The sequence below is a fragment of the Mandrillus leucophaeus genome, unplaced genomic scaffold (genome assembly GCF_000951045.1).
Source record: "Mandrillus leucophaeus isolate KB7577 unplaced genomic scaffold, Mleu.le_1.0 Scaffold605, whole genome shotgun sequence".
NCBI classification, from domain to species: Eukaryota; Metazoa; Chordata; class Mammalia; order Primates; family Cercopithecidae; genus Mandrillus; species Mandrillus leucophaeus.
This window is the reverse complement of record NW_012106531.1, coordinates 1,327,150-1,343,567: the sequence shown is the minus strand read 5'-3', so window position 1 is coordinate 1,343,567 and position 16,418 is coordinate 1,327,150. Positions and strand designations below refer to the sequence as shown.

The 16,418-nt window shown below is 41.3% G+C and overlaps 1 protein-coding gene across 1 annotated transcript in view; it reads right to left on the bottom strand.

Annotated features, from left to right (window-relative positions):
- The window catches only part of ANKRD55 (ankyrin repeat domain 55), a 152,955-nt gene that overhangs the window by 83,365 nt on the left and 53,172 nt on the right, over positions 1-16,418 (bottom strand). The window contains exons 3-4 of the mRNA XM_011999871.1: positions 10,764-10,886; positions 2,595-2,725 (exon numbers count right to left, since the gene is read on the bottom strand). Coding sequence (XP_011855261.1) covers positions 2,595-2,725; positions 10,764-10,886 — 254 coding nt within the window. The remainder of the gene's footprint in view (positions 1-2,594; positions 2,726-10,763; positions 10,887-16,418) is intronic.

Here is a 16,418-nt window from a genome sequence, read left to right as displayed (position 1 = left end):
TTTTCTTTTTTTTTGAGACGGAGTTTCGCTCTTGTTGCCCAGGCTAGAGTGCAATGGCGCCAACCTCCGCCTCCTGGGTTCAGGCGATTCTCCTGCCTCAGCCTCTCGAGTACCTGGAATTACAGGCATGCACCACCATGCCCAGCTAATTTTGTATTTTTAGTAGAGATGGGGTTTCTCCATGTTCGTCAGGCTGGTCTCGAACTCCTGACCTCAGGTGATCCTCCAGCCTCCTGGCCTCCCAAAGTGGTGGGATTACAGGTGTGAGCCACCGTGCCCAGCCTCAACTCTACATATTTTATTTGAGTTTGACACATCTGTAGTAAGTTTTTCTGTACACTAAGTTCAGAGTTGTGGCAGAGACTTAACTTCTAAGTGTCCCATTTGGGGAGTTTTTCTTTAATTCTTGAATTTGAACATTGCCAGGAGGGAGGGATGAGCTTCACAGTGCAGTCCCCAGGACAACCGCTTCCCGTGAGCCTCAGCAGAATGATGGAGGGTCCTGCCTTGGGGAGCCACACGGAGATGGGGGCAGAATTTAAAAGGTGGCACCACATGGTGTCCTGCTGGCAGACTCTCCTCATGCAGTCCCTTAGAATATATTCCTAGAAAGAGTTGTCTGCAAAGGTGTCAACTCTCTAGGCTCCGAGGGTATCCATCGTTATTCACCATGATTTAGAGGATCACTTCTTCCCAATCCCCTGCATAGCTCTCTAGTCAAAGAAATATAAAATTTTGAATTTTTGAACTTTGAAAGGGGGACAGTTTACTTTCACTACATTCTATGTGCTAGTGGCCGTCAACTTTAGAAACCCCTTCTATTCCCTTCCTCCACCCCCTTATCCCAGTTTTCTCTTTTCTTCAGCTCAGATACTGGAAAAGTCCATAGCAAGAGCAGTTCTTAAGGCATGTGCTAGAAGGGAGGGGGCTAGGAGGACAGCCATATGTCTGTCTGAGGTATGGGACTTCGGCTAATATGCACAGACCAGTGGCTTTTAAACTTGATGAGCAAGTTTTTAAAAATTGCCTGGGAGGCTGAGATGGGCAGATCATGAGGTCAAGAGATCGAGACCATCCTGGCCAACATGGTGAAACCCTGTTTCTACTAAAAATACAAAAATTAGCTGAATGTGATGGTGCACGCCTGTAGTCTCAGCTACTCGGGAGGCTAAGGCAGGAGAATCGCTTGAACCCGGGAGGTGGAGGCTGCAGTGAGCTGAGATCGCACCACTGCACTCCAGCCTGCTGACAGTAAGACTGCCTCAAAAAAAAAAAAAAAAAAAAAAAAGAAAAAAATTCCCAAGGAGATTTGTTTAACATGCAGACTCCCCCAACACCAATTACCCTAGTCCTGCTCCCAGAGTATCTGACTCAGGAGGTCTAGGGTACACCCCTAGTACCTGCATTCGATACTAACGTGAATAAGTTCTGATAACCCTCTACCATCGGACCAGCCTGGCACTTGCATTTGAAACAAGCACCCCAAGGGATATTTACACAAAAGATCTGTGGACCACAGTTTGAAAATTTCTTCCCAGATTTGCATGTGAGTTCTAGAGAGAGGGCACAAATAGAAAATGAAAAAGTAGGCTTTAAAGGAAATCTCTATAAGACTTGGGCAATGCTTCATTGCAATCTATGCCAGCTCATGGCAGAAGGGGGTAGTGTTTGGGAAAGGGAAGTGATTTAATTCAGCAGGACACCTTCAGTGGGGCTGGTCCAGAGTGAATTCACCACCATCAGTGGGCAGCAATAGCAAATGCAAGCTATAGCAAATGCAAGAAGCTGCATTGGCAGCAATGGTGGTCACAGTGAAGATTTCTGGGTGCCTCTCTGGAGAGGAAGAAAAAGGATGACCTCCATGTGGTGGTCAGGAGTTGTTTGACATGAGCTCAAGGCACCCCTAGGACCTCCCAAAAGGATTATAGGAAGAGTTTGAGAGGAGAGGGTCTTGAGAATTTTCAGTAAGGCTTAACCAAGCTTGCTCTAATGTTGGGAAATGCTGAGCCGAATTCTCTACTGGTGAGGACTAGTATTACGACACAGTAGTTAAATTGAACCCTGATTGTGGGCTGAGTCCTCTGCTTGACGTTGTCCCTTTAAAAGCCTGCTATGTCTCCCCTGTTCTCTATCGTCCAGTCCCTCCCACCACCTTCCCCAGTTCTCATTGTTCTCCACATTCCTCAGCCTCAAGCTTCTACTCGACCAATCCTACCCCACAGATGTTAACTGGATCTTCACAGTGTTCCCACCCTGTTGGGGTTATTTAGGGAGATTGTTCTTAGAAGCACCAAGTGTGTCCAGAAATATCTTGAGAGAAATTCTGATGCTGTTAAGATAGAAAAGAATGTTTCCCTAATGGCCATATCACCTCTATCTTAGAGGATTGTTAGGAAGATCCAAAATGGCCCAAATTCATGAAACCAACTCTAAGTGGGGATATAAATGTTGAAGATGATTGGAGTAAAGCTTCAAGTTCTAGCTCCTTTAGCCAGCTGCATAGATCCAAGAATGCTCCTCTGCAACTGGGACCCCATAATGACACCCTTAGCCTACCCTGCTCCTTAGACCCTGTGACAGACACAAATCAGTACCAGGTAGGTGGCCAGGCATAAACTTGTGCGGCCATAAGCATCCTGCATGTTAATATTCGCTCCCATCTTCAACAGCAGCTTCACTGTGTCCACTTGACGTCCAGAAACCGCATGCATCAAGGGCGTGCATCCTGGAATGAGACATTTCAACAGCCTTTAAACATATTTGACCCATGAAACTGATGATCAGGCTTTATTGGCCTGTTCATTTATTTTGCTGTTTGCAATACAAACCCAGCTGTTTGTATGAGACTGAAGGGAGATAAAGCTGATTGTTGCTACATCTCTATAAACTATGTATTTTTTTTACTGGCTCTTTACAATCTTTTGCAATTTTGCAATAATTGGCTGAGTAAAACATTTTGGGTAGATGATAAAAATTGCTTATGACTGCGTCAGGATCAGCATAGTTTAAGACATAACACATTTATCCTGACTTAGCTTGAACAATGTAGTATCTGGGAGTGCTTTTGGAAAGCCACTCTATCTGAGATGGGTTCAGCACACTTTCATTGGAGGTGGCGGGTGCTAAGGGACAGCAACAGTGCCCAGCCTTGGATTGCACAAATTCTTGTTGAAAAAGTGGCCACCTGTACTGAAATGCTTCTCTGTTTTCAGAATCAATATAGGCCAAGGCATTTAGTTTTTTATGTGTTTTCTTCCTGAATAAAAATAGAGATGAAATTACACATTCTGATGAACTTTGCAGGGCTGTTGGAACAAGCCAGCCTCATGAGGCAGGATCCAGGTGCTTCTCATTCCTTCAGGTGAAGAAATCAAACCTCAGATTCACCGCTTGCCCAGCTGAGACTTGTGTAGATGTCTTTGGATTGGAGATTGTGATTCTTCTCCAGATGAACTGCAAGCTATGACCCTGAGACATCCCCGAGAAAGGGTAAATCCCAAGATTTCTGTTTTCACTGAAAGAGCACCGAGTTCAGAGTTGTGGCTGAGTCTTAACTTCTAAGTGTCCCTTTTGCCAAAGTTTTCTTTAATATTTGAATTTGAACATTGCCAGGAGGGAGTGATGAGCTTTGCAGTGCAATCCCTAGGACACCAGAAATTGAGCTGTGGTCGGCAACTCAATTTCTCTCCAATTTTTTTCCTTCTAAAACTCTTTCAGTCATCTGTACTGGGAAAAAGCAGCAATGAAGTGCTATGTCTTAAAATAGTTGCAAAATTTCCTTCCTTTCCCTTCCTCCCTTCCTTTCTTCCTGTCAACAAGTGGTAATTATAACTATTGAGAGAAAAAAAAGACATGCTGCAAAAGGCAATTATTGAAGCAATCTGGGAATCTGAAATACTCAGTAAGTAAAGCTAAAGAATCCCTAGATAGGCCAGGTGTGGTCATGCCTGTAATCCCAGCACTTTGGGTAGGCCGAGGTGGGCAGATCTCTTGAGGCCAGGAGTTCGAGAACAGCTTGGCCAACATGGTGAAACCCCGTCTCCACTAAAAATACAAAAAAAAAAAAAAATTAGCTGGGCATGGTGGCACGCATCTGTGATCTTAGCTACTCAGGAGGCTGAGGCAGGAGAATCGCTTGAACCCGGGAGGTGGAGGTTGCAGTGAGCCGAGATTGTGCCATTGCACTCCAGCGTGGGTGACAGAGAGAGACTCCATCTCACAAAAACAAAAACAAAAACAAGAAAAGAATCCCTAGATACTGTTTTCATAAAATTACATGCTATGTCTAGCTAATTTACATCTATCTTGAGAGCCTAGCTTACATATAAATTTCTTCAGGGAACACCTTCTTGACCCTCCATTGTGAACTGGATGTCCATGTTATAATTTTTCATCATCCTTCATTTTTCTCTAGTAACGCTTTTAATATTTTATAATCATGTATTGATTGAGCATAATCATGTGTTTAAAATTTGTCTCTTCTAAGCTATAAATTCGAAGTGGAAGGAACCACATCTCTCATGCTCATCATGGAATCCTCAGTACCAACCACTGTATCTGGTACCGGGAAGATATTAAACAGCAATTCTGAAATGCATAACCAAATGATTACTGAACTAATTTTTTTTTTTTTTTTTGAGACACCATCTTGCTCTGTTGCCCAGGCTGGAGTGCAGTGGTGTGATCATGGCTCCCTGCAGCCTTGACCTTCCAGGCTCAAGCAGTCCTTCCACGTCAATGTCCCAAAGTGCAGGGATTATGGGCATGAACCACTGCATCTGGCCCAAGTATTTCTTAAGTTTAAAATAATTTTCCTGACGTGTCTCTAACTGAAGTTTAGGGAGGAATGACAGATTTATCTCCAAATTGGGTTCCAAAATTTATTTTAAGTTGGTACATTTGTCCTTGTAGAAAATAGAAGGAAAAAAACCCTCAAAATAAAACAAATAAGAGAGTACAGCATTGTTCCTGTATATAAAATTCATATATAAAAGAAAAGGTCTTCCTTAAACAAAAGCAATGGGAAAAGTAACAAAAAACAATAGCAACAACAAAAATAAGGTACTTAGAAATAAATCTAACTGAAGAAGAGCAAGACTTATGTGGATAAAAAGTATAAAACTTATCGGGTGACATAACAGAAGAACTAAACATGCGAAGACATACTATGTTTATGACGGAGAAGACTCTATAATAGAGCCATCAATTTCCTGAAAATGAATCTATACATTCATTGCAGGTCTAATAAAAACTCAGCAAAGCTGTTGTGAAACTTGAAAAAAATCCTAAAATTTATCTGGAAGTTTAAAGTGCCAAAAAAATTTCAAGACAATTTTACAGTAGAACTAAAGAGGATTATTGCTTTTTGAACCAACAAGATTATAAAGCCATGGTAATTAAAACAATAAATATGTCAACAGAACAGAGGAAAAAGTTCAGGAAATACTTAGACCTATCGAGGAACTCAATATATGACCAAAGTGTCATCACAAATCAGTAGGAAAAAAAAGGTATTCAATAAATGGTGCTGAGAAACTGGCTATACAAAAGGGATACATTAAAATTAGATCTAAAATTCACATCATACATAAATACTTTCCAAATATGAAAAGCAAAATTTAACAACTTATAAAATATATAGACGAATATATTTTATAACATTAAGACTAGTAAGGCCTTACTGAAGAAGACATAAAAACTGCAAACTATAAAGAAAACATTTTATTAAATTAAATTATATTCAAATTAAAATTTTCTGTATTACATAAGATCCCATAAATGAAATGAAAAGGCCAGCTACAGATTGGGAGGTTATTTTAATTCATAAAACCAAGAAAAAATTATGAGCTTAACTAAATAAATAACATCAATAATTGAATCAGAAAGAAATAAACAATGTAGGAGCAATTTGAGAGACAGCAGACACAAGCCAATAAACATATGAAAGATTATAAATCTCTCAAATAATTAGAGAATACATATTTCTACATTTCTCAATGACATTCATACGTATTGGATATAAAACATCTGAAATGCCAGGTGTTGTCAAGGATTTGGGGAACTCTTACATACTGTTGGTTAAAGTATAAGTTGGGACAACCAGTGTGGGGGATAAATGTGGCAACATTTCATAAAATTATAGGTGCTCATACCTTATAACCCTGTAATTCCACTTCCAAGTTTATTTCATAAAGAAACTTTCACAGTGATGAACAAAGAGATATAATCAAAGATGATAATGAAGAATTAAACAAGAAATGGCATAAATGAATGTTAATAGAGAAATACATAAATTATGTTAGATTTAGGCAAAGAAGTGTCATAGAGCAATAAAAATGTCCAAGTTAAGTTAATCCAGATCCACTTGAATAAATCTTGAAGACATAATTTTGAGTGAAGAAAGCCAATTGCAAAGATATACACTATTGTTTATGTAAATTTTATAAATCAAAGTAACAACAGATTGCTATAAACTCAGGAAAAGTAGTCAAAGCAGAAAAACAGAAAAAGGAAAGATACACACCAGCTTCAGAATAGTGGTTAGTTATTTTAAAGGAATGAAGGGAAAAGGGGTGGAATCAGAAAAGGATAAAAAGGGCCTTCAACTGCTCTGTAACTTTTTTCCTTTAAAAAAAATCCAAGAAAAAAATTGCAAATTGTCAAAATTGTTAAATTCTGGGTGGTGGGTACATAGCAGTTTGACATGTTATTCTCTGTACTTTGTCTTATGTTTGAAATATTTTATATTTGAAATAAAATACACAAAATAAAGGGTGGAGCAACTTGGTTAGGTAAGGTGTGCAGGAAGGTAGCCTCAGCATCTTGTGTCCTTAAATGATCCACTTTGCCACGTGGTAAAGTGTCCAAGAACTTTAAGACATCTGCACTGTAAGATAAGGAGCAGAAAGAGCACTAACCAAGGACACAGAATATTTGGGTTCCAGTTCCTTGCTATTTTACTAGCTATGAAACTTTGGTTGAGAAACTTAGCCACGTTGAGACTCATTGTCTTGTCCTGGGTGGTGGTGCAAAGTAATTACAGTATGGTTATGAAATTCCAAAAGCAATAATAATAGCTTGTATTTATTGAGTGTTTATTATGTATCAGGCATAACTCTGAATACTCTAGATGTATTAACCCAGCTAGTTTTGATTTTTGTACTGTCTTAGTCTGTTTTCTGTTGCTATAACTGAATACCCAAGACTGGGTAATTTATAAAGAGAAGAATTTTATTTCTTTTAATTCTGGAGGCTGGGATGTCCAAGGTTGAGGGACTACATTCAGTGAGGGTCTTCTTAGTGGTCGGAACTCTCTGCAGAGTCCCGAGGTGGTACAGGGTATCACACGGCAAGGGGGCTCATGAGAGATCACCAAACTAGCTTTTATAACAGACCCACTCCCATGATTACTAACCCACTCCCACAATGACCCATGAGTGGATTAATCCCAATAATCTCCCAAAGGTTCCACCTCTCAACACTACTGCATTGTGGACCAGGTTCCCAACACATGAAATTTGGGGGAACACTATAGCATGTAGCTTGAATGTAGTTGAAATTGGGTATACTGATTCCTTCCACTTTATTCCTTTTCAAAATTGTTTTAACTATCCTAGTCCTTTTGCATTTCTATACACATTTTAGCTAATCTTGTCTATATACACAAAAAATCTTGCTGGGGTTTGGTAGAAATTGTGATCTCCGTCTTATGCCAAGATGTCTCCTCAGAATTTGCACTAAACCTGTATACAAATTTGAAGAGAACTGCATGTTTAACATGTTGAGCCACAAACATGTTATGCCTTTCCAATTATTAAGATCTTTGATTTATTTAATTAGCACTTTATAGTTTTCAACATACAAGTTCTGTACATATTTTGTTGTATTTACACCTAAGTGTTTCTTTTTATTGAGTGATTTTAAATGGTATTATAAATTTTTGATGTCTGCATGTTCATTGTTAGTATACAAAAATAAAATTTATGTTTGTATATTGATCTTGTACGCTGTGACCTTGCTGAACTCACTTAGTTGTAGGAGTATGTTGGTAGATTCCTTAGGATTTACTATGAAGACAACCAAATTGTGCAAAAAGTAACAGTTTCTTTTCCCCTTTTTCAAGATGTATACTTTTGGCTGGGCCAGTAGCTCATGCCTGTAATCCCAGCACTTTGGGAGGCCAAGGTGGGCGGATCACCTGAGAGGTCAGGAGTTTGAGACGAGCCCGGGTAACATGGTGAAACCTGTCTGTACTAAAAACACAAAAATTAACTGGGCTCAGTGGCGGGCACCTGTAATCCCAGTTACTCGGGAGTCTGAGGCAGAATTGCTTGAACCCAGGAGGTGGAGGTTGCAGTGAGCGGAGATTGCGCCACTGCACTTCAGTCTGGGTAACAGAGTGAGACTCTGTCAAAAAAATAAAAGATGTATGCTTCTTATTTCCTTTTCTTGCCCTTTTGCACTCATATTACACTATGCTGAATTGGAGTGGTGAGAGTGGACATTCACACCTTGTTCCAGGTCTTAGGGGCAAAGCACTCAAACTTTCACCATTAAGTAAAACCTTAGCTCTAGAGTTTTGTTGTTGTTGTTGTTGTTGTAGCAGATACTCTTCCTTATGTTGAAGAAGCTCTCCTCTATTTTTCTGAGATTTTTATTATTAATATGTGTTAAATTTTGTCTAATGCTTTTTTTGTATTAATTGATATGAACATGTGATTTTCTGCCTTAGTTGGTTAATTTGGTAGATTACATTGACTTTCAAATATTGAACCAGTCTTACATCCCTAACATCCCTAAAACAAACCCTACTTGATCATGGTGTATGATTCTTTTTGTTTTTGTTTTGAGATGGAGTCTCGCTCTGTCACCTAGCTGGAGTGCAGTGGTGCGATCTCGGCTCCCTGCAACCTCCGCCTCCCGGGTTCAAGCAATTCTCGTGCCTCAGCCTTCCCAGTAGCTAGGATTACAGGCACATGCCACCGTACCCGGCTAATTTTTGTATTTTTAGTAGAGACAGGGTTTCACCATGTTGGCCAGGCTGGTCTTGAAGTCCTGACCTCAAGTGATCTGCTTGCCTCGGCCTCCTAAAGTGTTGGGACTGTAGGCGTGAGCCACCATGTCCAGCCTATTTCTGTATATTACTGAATGCTATTTGCTAATATTTGGTTAAGGATTTTTATATCTACATTCATGAAGACTACTGGTGTACAGGCTTATTTTTTTTACATTGTCTTTGGTTTTGATAGTGAAGTAATACTAGCTCATAAACATAACTGAAACGTGTTTTCTCATCTCTTTTTTTGGAAGAGATTGTGTGGAATCGATGCTGGTTATTCTTTAAAAGTTTGTAGAAATCTGCCAGGTGAGGTGGCTCATATCTATAATCTTAGCACTTTGGGAGGCCAAGGTGGGAGGATCACAAATCTCTGGTGAAATAATCTAGTCCTGAAGATATCTTTTTTTGGGGGGATTTTAAAATTACGAAGTCAATTTCCTAATTATAGGGCTCTTCAGATTATCTATTTCTTATTGTCTATTTCTTACTGTTCTGTTTTCAAGTTCGTTAATTCTTTCCTTTGCATCCTCATTCTGCTGCTGAGCTTATTCACTGAGTTTTAACATTGTGATGATTGTATTTTTGATTTTTTAAAATTCCCATTTGGTTTTTCCTTATGTCTTTTATTTCTTTGCTGAGACTTTCTATTTTTCTCTTTAGTTTTAAGCATGTTTTCAATTGCTCATTGAAGCATTTTTGTCACAGTTATTTGAAAATCTTTGTGAGATAATTCTAACATCTCTTTCATCAGCGTCTGTTGATTTTTTTTTCACTCAGTTTGGGATCTTCCTGTTTCTCGGTATGACAAGTAATTGAAACTTGGACATTTGGGGTATTATATTATGACATTCCTGATATTAAACCTTTGATTTTAGCTGACTTCCATGGGCACTGCTGTAAAGGGGGAAGTAAAGGGGTGCCACCTCATTATTGCAAGGTGGCATTAGAAATCCAGGTTTCCTACTTAGTCTTTGCTGGAATGAGTGGGGCTGGAGCCCCATGGCTTTTTGTGGTATTTGGCTGGAGTAGGGACTTATTGTCTAAAAAGTGTTCTGTCTTTCTAGGCTGTTCCTTTCCTGGTCCTTTTGCCAGAGAGAGAAGGCTTTTGTTGTTTTTGTTGCTGTTTGGTCTGTGCCTGTTGACATTTCTGGGTTGCCAGCTTCTTCAGCATCAGCTCTTGGATTAACGAGGTAAAAAGAAAACCCTGGGCACTTACACAATGTCATTCCTTGAGTCAGGAGATCTCAGCTCATCTGTCATTTTATCTCCATCTTCCAGAGTCTTGTTATGTTTATATATAATGTCCAGGGTTTTTAGTTGTATTTAGCAGAAATAATATGAAAGAAATGCATCTACTCCATCTTCTCAGAAGCAGAAATCCTTGCTCTTTGCCTTTTACAGTCACATTTTCTTAAGATCCATTGCTACCAAAAATAGCCTACTCTTTTCGTACCCTTTTCTAACTACTTGACCTATCTACTGAAAACAAACTCAAAATGATGACTTCCTCATAAGAGGCGATGTAAAAGAATCTGAAACTTTGTGTCTAACCCCCTTATTTAAAGAAATACCAAGGTATCTGCACATAGCCACAGTATCAAAATGGCTGGTCAGATATACATTTATTAACGTTGCTCATGTCTGAAGGCCATCTCTAAAAAAAGAGAGCAGAACATTCTGGATTCAAAATGCATACATAGCTCACCTTCACCGTCACAGCATTCTAGGATAGAAGGGTCTTCCCGAATCACTGCAGTCAGAGCATTGACATCTCCATTAGAGGCTGCCTGATAAACCATGGTCAGGTCAACTTCCTCCGATGAGTCACCTTCATGCATCAAACAGACACAATGTTAGTGTGTAGAGCCAGTTCACTGAAAGAATAACAATACCCAAGTCCTCACCCACACAAGTGATTCATTAAAACTTCACAAGTGAATCCAGGCAGAAGACTGAGTCATCCTGGCCACACACTCCCTCACCACTTCTGAAGAAAGGAGGATCACTCATGCCATTTGTAACACCGCTGTGTACTGGAAAGGAACCTGAGGGATTGGATGTCATTTGAGATTTTCTGATTCTTTCCAGGCATTCAGGCTTCTCGAAGTCAGTGAGCCCAGAGAGGAAAGTGGGGCCCTCATCTCGGTTCTGCATTGCCCTTTTTGATCTGGAGCATGTTCCTTGTACTCTCAATGACTCAGTTTACCACCTTTGAAAGAGACATTGTGCTCTCTGTTTTCTGATCTCCAGATGTAGAGGGTGAGCCGGCCTTTCCCACCCTATTCTGTATCCTGAGGACTGACCCTTGCCGAGTGCTCCACCCAGGCTCCCTCACCCTCTTGCTTGCCCATGAAAGGCATGGGCAGGAGCCTGGTGGGGAGAAGAGAGAGAAGGGACATTTCTTCCTGCCTTCCCCTAGTGCAGTGTTCGGCAGGAGCCACTTCTCTCCCACCAGGAGGCTCTTTCTTGGCAGAGCCAGTCTCTTTCTCTACAGAGTCAGTTTCACTGGGTTCCCTGATAAAACGGTCCCCTCCCATGCTTCTTTCGCTTCCCACTGATGTTAGTCTGTGGAGCTTCAGCATCCCCAGTTCATCCTTTCAGCCCTGCTTCATTTCTGCAAGCTGTCCCTTCATGAAAGTCTCTTCATTTCAACCACCTGGGATTTCATGAGATGGAATTCCCGGAAGAAACAGAACTGTAGGCAACTCCTTTGAATTTTGTAGCCACCTGCATTGTGCCTTGGGCACAACTGAACCAACTAATACATGGTCAACGAATGGCTTACGTCTGTAATCTCAGCACTTTGGGAGGCTGAGGTGGGAGGATGGCTTGAGCCCAGGACTTCGAGATCAGCCTGGGCAACACAGTGAGACCCTCTCTCTACAAAAATTTTAAAAAGTAGCTGGGCATGGTGGTGGGTACCTGTAGTCCCAGGTACTCAGGACGGTGAGGCAGGAGGATCGCTTGAGCCCCAGAGTTCAAGCAGTGAGCTATGATTGTGCTACTATACTCTAGCCTGGATAACAGAGTGAGACCTTGTCTTAAAAAACAAACAAAAAGGCGACAAGAGAACTATAGATCAAATGGGGCCAGGCGCAGTGGCTCATGCCTGTAATCCAGGCACTGTGGGAGGTCGAGGCGAGCGGATCACTTGAGGTCAGGAGTTCAAGACCAGCCTGGTCAACTTAGTGAAACCCTGTCTCTACTGAAAATACAGAAAAACAAGCCAGGTGTGGTGGCATGCGCCTGTAATCCCAGCTACTTGGGAGGCTGAGGCAGGAGAATCGCTTGAACCTGGGAGGCAGAGGGTGCAGTGAACCAAGATCGCACCACTGCACTCCCGCCTGGGTGACAGAGCGAGACTCTGTCTCAAAAACAAACAAACAAACAAAGAACTGTGGTTAAGTGGAGCACAGGGAGGACTGGGAGGTGAGTTCTGCTCAAGAGGAGGCCTCCAGGGAGAGGCTGTGCTGATCGACTCATACACAGTTCCTCCCATGCACGCCTTCTCTGCCCCGAAAGCATAATATTGTCCAGGGAAAAAATATGTGTGTAAGAAAACGTTTCTTGGCCAAGCGCAGTGGCTCACGCCTTTAATCCCAGCACTTTGGGAGGCTGAGGTAGGTGGATCACCTGAGGCTGGGAGTTTGAGACCAGCCTTCCCAACATAGAGAAACTCCATCTCTACTAAAAATACAAAAAATAAGCTGGGCATGGTGGCGCATGCCTGTAATTCTAGCTATTTGGGAGGCTGAGGCAGGAGAATTGCTTGAACCTAGGAGGCAGAGGTTGCAGTGAGCCGAGATGGTGCCACTGCACTCCAGCCTGGGCAACAAGAGCGAAACTCCATCTCCAGAAAAAAAAAAAAAAGAGAAAAAGGTTTTTTTAAGTTGTGTTTTTCTGCTAATGTGGACATTATGTCAAAGATACTTTTTAGTTTTCAGTTCTAATTGATCTTTAGTTGGCAGTGGACCTAACCCTTTGCCTCGGTTTCTCTGTCCCAGTATTTTTGGGAAGTCATAAGTGACTTTTAGCCGGTTGACCTGTCTGTCCCCAAAGGAACTTGTTATTGGAAATATTTCATTTATGACAACAAACTGTTTTGTAAAGTGAGTGGTTGTTCCCTAACTTATTTTGTTGTTTTCGTGTGTTTGTTTTAGGCGGACTCACTTGCACATTTGCCTGGGGGCCAGAAGTGAGAGAGGAGGAGTGTCCAGGTCAAATGCTACTCCTGTGATGAGCACAAGGACTATGGAGCCAGACAACTTCAGTATCAGTCCCAGTTTGCACTGACCAGCGGTGTGGATTTGGGCCATCCCCTTTCCAGGCCTTCGTTTCTTCATTTTGTTTGTTTGTTTGTTTGTTTATTTGAGACAGGGTCTCATTGGTTAACCCAGGCTGGAGTGCAGTGGCGTGATGTTGGCTCACTGCAGCCTTGATCTCCCAGGCCCAAGTGATCCTCCCATCTCAGCCTCCTGAGTAGCTGGGACTACAGACACGCACCACCATGCCCAGCTAATTTTTGTATTTTTTGTAGAGATGGGGTTTTGCCATGTTGCCCAGGCTGGTCTCCTAACGATCCTCCCACCTTGGCCTCCCAAAGTGCTGGGATTTATAGGCGTGAGCCACTGTTCCTGGCCAGTTTCTTTGTCTTTAAAATGAAGGTAATAATGATGATAATTATGACAACTACCTACCTCGCTTACAAGTTTGTTGTGAGGAAAGAAATAAGTTAATATTTAATTCTGTGTGCTTTTAGAACAAGGCCTGGCATATAATAGTGTATATATTTGCTATGACTATTGCTACCTAAAAAAATTTTTTTTGGTGTGTTTAGAAAGCATTAGAAATCTGGGACATGTAGAGAAAATAGTCTCTTGTTGATGATGATTAGACAAAGACTTCATAAATTGCACAGAACGTTAATATCCATTAGGAAACTTCCCAGGACTCTAGACATTTTAAGATTTCTCACAATATATTTGGGCACAAGAAATAGGGCCCAGAAATAGGACAAAAATGGAGCTGGTATCTGGTTGTGTGACCACAGCCAAAGATGCTGGTGGTATCACTTCAGGAAGAAGATCCTGGTGGTAGGCTGAGGAGCTCTGTGTTTAATAGCCTGTTCATATGTTATATAATGTGCCTATATAACAGACATAAATGTATTTACAATCCATTCATCACTGAGTGCATTAAAATATGCAAGGCACATTCATCACACTGTTGACCACATACAGCTGAGAGAAACAATGAATGCATTGCCTGATAGAATTATGATCCCCAAATATCTTGCCAGAAATCTAATTAGATGGTGTTTAATAGGGCTAAACGTAGAGTAACATATTGAAAGACAGGACCAGCTGATTTCCTAGGCCAACTAAGAATCCCTAAGCCTAGCTGGGAAGGTGACTGCATCCACCTTTAAACACAGGGCTTGCAACTTAGCTCACAACTGACCAATCAGGTAGTAAAGAGAGCTCACTGAAATGCTAATTAGGAAAAAACAGAAGGTAAAGAAATAGCCAATCATCTATCGCCTGAGAGCACAGCGGGAGGGACAATGATCGCGATATAAACCCAGGCATTGGAGCTAGCAACAGCTACCCTCTTTGGGTCCCCTCCCTTTGTATGGGAGCTCTGTCTTCACTCTATTAAATCTTGCAACTGCACTCTCTTCTGGTCCGTGTTTGTTACCGCTCGAGCTGAGCTTTCGCTCATGTCCACCACTGCTGTTTGCCCCTGTCACAGACCCGCCGCTGACTTATATCCCTCTGGATCTGGCAGGGTGTCCACTGTGCTCCTGATCCAGCAAGGCGCCCATTGCCGCTCCCAATCGGGCTAAAGGCTTGCCATTGATCCCTCACGGCTAAGTGCTCAGGTTCATCCTAATCAAGTTGAACACTAGTCACTGGGTTCTAGGTTCTCTTCCGTGACCCACAGCTTCTAATAGAGCTGTACCACTCACCACATGGCCCAAGATTCCGTTCCTTGGAATCCGTGAGGCCAAGAAACCCAGGTCAGAGAACACGGGGTTTGTTACCATCTTGGAAGTGGCTCACCATTTTGGAAGTGGCCCGCCACCATCTTCGGAGCTCTAAGAACAAGGACCCCTGGTAACAATATCTTAGTCCACAAAATATCCAGTTGAACTAATTGAAGGGTGGTTAAGTATGTAGTTTTTGCACTCAACTTCCCCTCTCCCTGTTGATAAGATTAACCTGTTTATTCTCTAGGGACTACTTCCTCTCCTCTTCTAGCCCTCAGGCTGATTCAGTGGAATTGACTATATCCCTGGTCAGGGGCAGAACACGTGGCTTAGAACTAAGCCACTCAGCACTAGCATTATCCTGGCCTTGGAGACTGACTCAGGGATGTGACCCAATTAGAGCCCATGACAAGCAATGATACGTTTGATATATTGACTGGGGTTGTCGAGAACAATACTGTCACTTTATTCTAGCATCCATGAACCTGGAAGCCACCTGGTGACATATTTCTCTTACCAGAGAAAGGTGGAGAGCTTTTCCCTGCCCCCTACACCTCTCCCCACCAATAAAAAAAAAAAAAAAAAAGAAAAAAGAAAAAAGAAATATTAGCCTAGATCAATGTCCCGAAGCATTTCCCCAGTGTTTTCTTCTGGTAGTTTCATGTCTTATATTTAAATCTTTAATCCATTTTGATTTGACTTTTGTATATGGTGAGGGATAGGGGTCTAGTTTTATTCTTCTGCATATAGATATCAAGTCTTCCCAGCACCATTTATTGAAGAGACTGTTCTTTCCCCAATGTATGTCTTGGTGGCTTTGTTAAAAATGAGTTGACTGTAAATGTGTGAACTTGTTTCTGGAACCTCGATTCTGTTCCATCGGTCTACGTGGCTGTTTTTATGTCAGTATCGTGCTATTTTGGTTACTATAGCTTTGTAGTATAATTTGAAGTCAAGTAATGTGATGCCTTCAGCTTAAGTCAATTTACATAGATTTTGTGTATTCATTTGGATTTTCTTTAATCATTTGGATTTTCTTTTTAATCACTGAAAAAGTTCTGACCGATAAAACGTTTTAAAAAAGAACTTGGAGTTTTAGTTGGAAAATTAGCTCTATAGAAATAAACAGCGTTGTAATAAATTAGGAGGAAGTCTGGCTGAATTACCAAATCTAGTAGCCATATTGAGGGCAGTGATAGGCCTTTTCCATTCTTAACTGGTCAGTGTCATATGGAGGTCTATGGTCTCAATTAAGCAGGGGTATAGTGGCTGGAGAACACTCAGAGGTGAGTGACTAGAGGTATGAATGGACTTTAATCAAGTCACGTGAAGAATGGTTGAAGGAAATAAATGTGTCTACTCTGAAGATTA